General features: G+C 43.0%; 1 protein-coding gene across 1 annotated transcript in view; it reads left to right on the plus strand.

Moving 5' to 3' along the window:
• LOC142775230 (uncharacterized) overlaps positions 1 to 6,107 on the plus strand; it is a 42,888-nt gene extending 36,781 nt beyond the window's left edge. Inside the window, exons 2-3 of the mRNA XM_075876584.1 lie at positions 3,146 to 3,378; positions 5,955 to 6,107. Coding sequence (XP_075732699.1) covers positions 3,146 to 3,378; positions 5,955 to 6,107 — 386 coding nt within the window. The remainder of the gene's footprint in view (positions 1 to 3,145; positions 3,379 to 5,954) is intronic.
• The last annotated feature ends 928 nt before the right edge of the window (positions 6,108 to 7,035 follow it).

Consider the following 7,035-nt stretch of genomic DNA (forward strand, 5'->3'; position numbering starts at 1 on the left):
TGCGCAGCACTTTGAGTTGTCGGTCGTGAACGGCCGCAACCATAGTCGATATTAGGTGACTCTAAGGCAGCCCTGCAACCATTGTTATCAGCTCTGCGACACGGACCATACAAACAAGTGGTATTCAATACCAGACACCTCTATTATATGCCACATGAGAAACTACAGTGCGTGACATTCCAGTGGTCTGCCAAGTCACTGGGGCGGGCTGGCAACGAACATGCCGATAATGATTTTCGGTGAGCTGTGCAACGCGACAAGGAAGACGCTATACCGCTTTCAAGGTCTGATTCCACTGCCACAATTTCGATGAAGACATTAAGAACTCCACATGGAATACAGCAAGTTGCCGAAGCTGGACTCCGCCAACTGGACTCCGCCGGATATAGGCCATTCTGCTTTGCAGATTATCATGGAGAGTCGGTTTCACAAATAATCTTCATTTTTGTTTAGGACTGACCGATAGCACTCTTAGTGATGTCTGTGACGTCGTGAAACGCCGCATATGTAACAAAGACGTCGTGACGTCTTTGTAACGAAGAGATTTTGCACCACATCTACGACTTTCCTCGCAGTGCTGCGCAGAGACGATTATTCGTCATCGCTCTAGCTGACCTTAAGCACAAACAAGTGTCGCTACCAACTATCTTCGAATATCATCCTCAAAAGTAATGAAAAATTATAGCGACGCAGGAGTAATTAAAATTTTTAAGAACAGTAGACTTCCCCTGAACTGCTGTCGACTCATTGTGATGCGGTATACTGTACGAGACTGATGCATAGTGACGTTGTGTGTGGGGGTGGGGGTGAAAAGGGGTGCATAAAAATTTGGTGCTTTTCGAAGTTGGCTAGATATTTTCATGTGTGTGTTCCAATACTCACTGTAGATGGCTAAATAGACAGCGAAATGGACAGCGGCCATCTTAAGTCTGATTCGAATTGTCATGAAGCCGGCAAAATAGACAGCTTCAAGAAGACCGCACCGTAGAAAAATACGATGCAGGCTAGTTTGCTGTCCAAACGAGATGGCGGCTCAGCGAATCACTCGGATATATCGAATCTGGCCGGAATGGTCGTCTGCACACAAGCAGATGCTTGTCCAGACGCTAAATGTGAGTAACGTTTACTTTTCTTAGATTTCAATTCGAAATAGGTCAGAAAATACAACTGTTACAATTGTTTATTTTGGCTTTCTCTTCTCGACGCGAGGTGGCGCATCGTCGTGTAAAAGCCGTCCAGACGTATTCCCAGTCTCGGACAACATGGGCTTGGTGCTGTCTTCTAAGCAGTCTGAGTAGACTGTCTACGTGCTGTCTGATAATTGGGACACACCTCCTGTTATCGAGGCTATTCACCAGAAATTACCCCATTATTCAGTGCATCTCTTCTTATGTAATGATAACTAACCCAAAATGATGCTAAGAAAGTATAGGCGATGCCAATAGTAAAAATTGTAATATAACCGCAGAAGGATATGTGGAGGAAAAGATAACTTGCCGTAGGTGGGGACCGAACCTGCGACCTTCCAATAACACGTCTGGTGCTCTACCAACTGAGCTACGGCGGCAGTAATCCCGCAGTCCACCCTACAGGGGTTCACCAACTTGTTATATATTTGCATTTTCACAGTTACGTGGGATGAGTTATTACTTACTACGCCGGAATCAGACATGCCTGGGTGTGCTAACACTGCTTTATTTCCCGTTTTTTTTTTCCTATACTGAGAGATCCATACATTAAGCTAAAACATTCACAGAAACACAGCGACTATTACGTAACACGCGTACGCTCCATATAAAGATGAAAACAAATATTGAGTATTCATATCAAAATAAAGACAAAGTTCTTCCATTACACCAAGTAATGAGAAAAGCTAATCTCAGGCCGGTATTTAGGTTGCAATCGGTTGCGCCTTCTTGGGCAGGCTACTTTATTTTTTTCAACACACTTCCTTATGACAGGGTTGCTGCTATATATTTACAGTGTTTACAGATACAGACAGAGAAACATTGCACTTCACAATCATGGTTTGGTACTCCGAAGATCTCATCGGGTTGCCAGGTGTTACCAAATTGCAGGTTATATATATTGAACCGGAGTTTCGTCGTTGGCCATATCTTCTACTCCCTGCGCTGGCCCTGGTAAACGTGAACATACAACACGGGGACGCATTTTTCAGGCCACTCACGCACAAGCGTATTTTATGAACGTAGTGCTATGTGTCAACAACCGTGTGTCAGTGCACTTAGTTCAAACAGTCATAACGCTCCGTTTCCATAAGTGCCGTCACTTCCTATAAATGTCGAACGTCATAATAGCTGAGTTTCAGCCATTCAATAAAAAGAGAACAATAATGTCTGTTCTGTGGCTAGGAAATTTGAGTAAACAGTGGCAAACAGCGGGGCTGGCCAGCAAGTGCTACCGTCTGGCCAACGCAGGTTGAGTTCTTTCTTTAATTATGTCTTTCTACATTGCCCACTCCCCTTATTTCACTCCTCCTATCTCTCAAATTACTCCATTTTCTCTGACTTTCCTTTCCTACCCCCCTGCTAAACTGTAAAATGCGTGACTGCGTTGTGCTGGGAACAGCTTGGCACATACAGGCTTTTTGTGGCGCATGCCCACCGAGTTTCCTGCCTTCAACATCGGCATTACTGCGAGGAGCTTGAAGAGCTCCGGTGTTTAAAATAGCACAATATTGCTTGCTGCACAGCACCTTGTTGGAGTTTTTGTTTATGTCCTATAGACCATTTCAATGTTTACAAACACAGGCCCTTGATGACAGCCGGTTTCGTCAACCGATGTGTCTTAATATTATCGGTGGTCAACAAGAGCTTCAGAAAATAGCCCGCTGATTTTCTACAGTTTCCTTCTCTTACTTGGTAAAATATATTCAAGGAAGTGTTTTTTTGAGCTACATAAAAATATAAAACATTGCATTCTACTTCCCGCACATTCCTTTTGTGTGAAAAACGAAAGAGAGACTTTTCTAACCCTTAAAAAGAACTTGAAGACGTGCTTTCAGTTTCGACGTTAGGAGCTGGTAAATGAGGTGACCGGAAGCTTTTTGGGGTACAACGCTTGCAACCTTGAAATCGTCTATACGACAGCAAGTGATAAAAAGAGAATACAACTGTCTTCGCAGTGTTGGACTCGTCTGGCAAGATCCCGGATGGGGTGCTAGAAGGGACGCTCGTGGCCTTGGGGTCGTACAACGAGTGCGTCGACATCGTGGCCCGGGACCAGGGCCAGGAACACGAGTACTTTCGAGGACAGTACTGCGCCCTGGACGTCAAACCCTACCTGCCGCCTAAGCCGAAAAAGTACAACCCGCAGATCATGTTCCGGAATATCTCCGAAGTCCTGCCCATCCTCAAGGCATGCCTTTTCATTGACCCTTACTCAATTCTTTTCGTTTTCTTTGTTCCCTTCAGGTAGCGCTGTGTAAACGAGAGAGGTGTGAGAAAACAATCCTTTCCTCCATATCTGATTTACAAAACCCGCTTACGTTAGCATGTGTCGTTAGAATTTATTAAAGCGACAATTATTCATCTGAACATATATCACCGGCGATTGTAGCCGGTGAACAGCAAAAGCACGTCATTCCACGAAAATAAGCGAACTTTTACTTTGTTTTTAGTACCGTGTGTTTTGTTTGCTGAGCGAGAAAGAGCAGTCAGAGGCTAAAGAGGCACCAACCTCTCCTATACACCATTTGAACAATGAAAATAGCAGAGTGATTTTCAGATTATGTCAGGAGGGAGGGGGGGGGGCGCATTCTTTTGGGTTGTTCTGCGTACGTGCACTCTACTGTCCATGTCGTCTATGAAGAAAAAAAATTATCTGAGATATCTTTCACTAAAAAACTAAACCGACACCCTAATTCTCGTATATTACGGGGCTGCAGGCGTAATGCAAGGCTTATGGGTCCAGCTTCCACGAGCTGTTTTCTGTTATGTTTCTCTTTATCTCACAATTACTATACTTCACTAAAATATGTGTAACGGACCACGAGGTGATATTACATCTGCGAGCAGACAAATATATTTCACGGAGACTTAGGAAAACCTCTAAACATTTGTACGACGTTTCGCTTCCCTGGTGTTTGAGTTTCGATGCTGTGGATTCCTTCGAGATAGATACCAAGGTTGTACCGACTCGCATATGACCCTTTTTCGATTCATGTGAAGCTTTCGCATTTTTCAGTGCATCCAGGCTCCACACAGTGAATCACTGCTTATCTGCATGTAGTGTCACCCACTTCTTCAATTCCAGAGAATCACCTTGACAATAGAAAGGTGGACCCAGCGGCTGCGCTAAGATTTGTTTCATATCACCTCTGCTTTTTAACAGCTGCATGCGCTAGACTGCAGAACCCTTTGAACATACTTTTTTACGTTTACTACTTTCAATATTCTGGACTTCTCTCCAGTGGACCTCGTGTCAACTGCCAATGGTTATTGATTAGATGTCACAGTCGAAAACAGCGCATATATAATTCCTTTAAGGCAATCACAGATTGGAGGTGCTTCGAAAGAGGTCACCGAACTCACAGCAATATGTTCCTCATGCGACTATTCATCAGACGAGTTGACAGCTCACACCGTACTTATTCGCTTATGCTGCTTGACCAAATATTGACATGTTCATTTATTGTGTCATTTCATGTATTCGTATTTGATCCATAATCACGGTGGACGCATTTTCGATGGAGGCGAAAATGCCTAAGTCTGGGGTACAAGATTCAGGTGCATGTTAAACATCCTAGATAGTCAGAATTTCTGGAGGCCTTCACTATGGAGTCTCTCATAATCATATAGTAGTTAACAACAACAACAACAACAACAACAACAACAACAACAACAACAACAACAACAACAACAACAACAACAACAACAACAACAACAATAATAATAATAATAATAATAATAATAATATTATTATTATTATTATTATTATTATTATTATTATTATTATTATTATTATTATTATTATTATTATTATTATTATTATTATTATTATTATTATTATTATTATTATTATTATTATTATTATTATTATTATTATTATTATTATTATTATTATTATTAATCCGCAACAACTGCTGTCAATGCTCAGCTTAGAACATGCTTCAATGCTTGGAAAGCGTCTCTATTGTTTGGGTTCATTCTGCTAAGATCACACGCAGAAATGAGTAGTGAAGTTCATTGGAGAACTCACACGAGCACCACTGATAAGGCTCGAATGTTCCATAGCACATGCCGAAGCGCCTCCCCGCATATCAGTTTTATCTACGACTGACGCTCAGTCCGCCTACATCTGTCTACAGCGTGTACCGGGTACAGGTCGTTCCAAATAAAAAAATCCAGTCCTGAAAAATTCAACTGCGGTCATCGTCAACATCATAACCGTACGACAAAATCAGGCTTCTCGGCAGAGCTTTTCACGATCTCGCTGACGTTTCTAAGGTTGTCAGTGGTAGCGCCATCTACCAAAGGTTCATTTTCATATGTTCTCTATTGGTGTATACCCTACCTCACGTATCCTGTTGTTGCTTCAACCAGTACCACGTCGTGCATTGTGCACCTTGCATTGTTTTCTTGAACTACCAGGCTCTATTTCAGCTATAAGGAAGGAGTGGCTGATATGAAACAAAGATGAAAAATTAGCATCCCCATATATGGTCGTAAGCTAAGCAGCATAATTAACACAAAAACATTCATTCAGCGTGAATACCATTTTTTATCGACTGTTTACCACCTTACATCGCCGTCACGATTTCAGGTAGCCTCTTACCGATATGGGGACAATGATTTCACAGTCCTCCTCTACTGAAGGTCAGAGGGAAGCCAAAGATACTTGATCTTGATTTTTCGACTTTCCGCATCAATTACAAGGCACTTAATACCCTTATTTAGCAGCACACATTGGTAAAGAGTCTTCCGCTCGGACAGGCTGCTCATGCAGGGGGTAAGCCGCAGATGGTTCATTTGATATCGGCCATCTCCTCGAATGCCCTTGTCGTCAAGCAGCGAGAGCAGAGCGTGACGGACGCGCGGGACACAAAACGACTGATGAGCAAGGCCAGCGCGCAGAAACAGGAGTGAGACCTACGAGGAAAGGCGATATTGTAGTCGGCGGTGCATGAGATCTTCGACCCAAGGTCGATGCGCTGTTTACAACGAAGCACATAATGAACGCGTTCATTCGAGGCGTCTTCTGCGACATCATCGCCGAAGCACGAGCGCTAAAAGTACTACGTGATGGCTCAAGGGCCAGCTGTCGTAATTCGCGTCACCGTGCTACGAGATGATAGAAGGGAAGCGATCGAAGCGCAGCGCACGGATTTACGCACGCAACATGCACGTAGGCCCCTACCCCGCACACGCAAGTTCATTTATACGCCTACCGTCGAAGCGCACAACGTGTGAAAGTTGTCTAGATAGACGATGTTACTTCAGCATAGGCCGATTCTGTAAACCTACTTTCAATAATGTTATATGTGTTACCTTAACAATATTGCTGGTAATATCAAATTAACGTAACATTAACAAATAAAATAAGAGTTATGGCCTACTGAATAGGCAATAACACACCCGCACTTCTTTTTTTTTATCTTCGCTTTCCTTCTCATATTTCTTTGCCTTTTCCCCTTTGTGCAGCGTAGTGAACCACATGCTGCAATTCCGGTTGACCTCCCTGCGAATATCTCCTTTTTGTTCTCTCTCTCTACTTATGCTGCGTAAAAAAAACTAAGAAAATTGACATTATAACAACTGTTATATATACCAAAAAGCGACTAACATTACGTTTTGCGTCATATTATGATGAATAATAACTTGTCAGTAGCAAGCACGCCCCGCCTGATCCAGTCGTTTTTGTCGCCCTAAGTATCTCTATTTCTTGAGATGGAAAAAAAAATATTTAGTGTCGATGGGCTTAAGAACTGTTTCAACGTTTTGTTGCCGGGCCACCGGTGTCTTTCTTGGCGCTGTATCCTCGGTTACAGCCACAATCGAGCTCTTTGTCGCAGTG

The sequence above is a fragment of the Rhipicephalus microplus genome, chromosome X (genome assembly GCF_043290135.1).
Source record: "Rhipicephalus microplus isolate Deutch F79 chromosome X, USDA_Rmic, whole genome shotgun sequence".
Classification (NCBI taxonomy): Eukaryota; Metazoa; Arthropoda; class Arachnida; order Ixodida; family Ixodidae; genus Rhipicephalus; species Rhipicephalus microplus.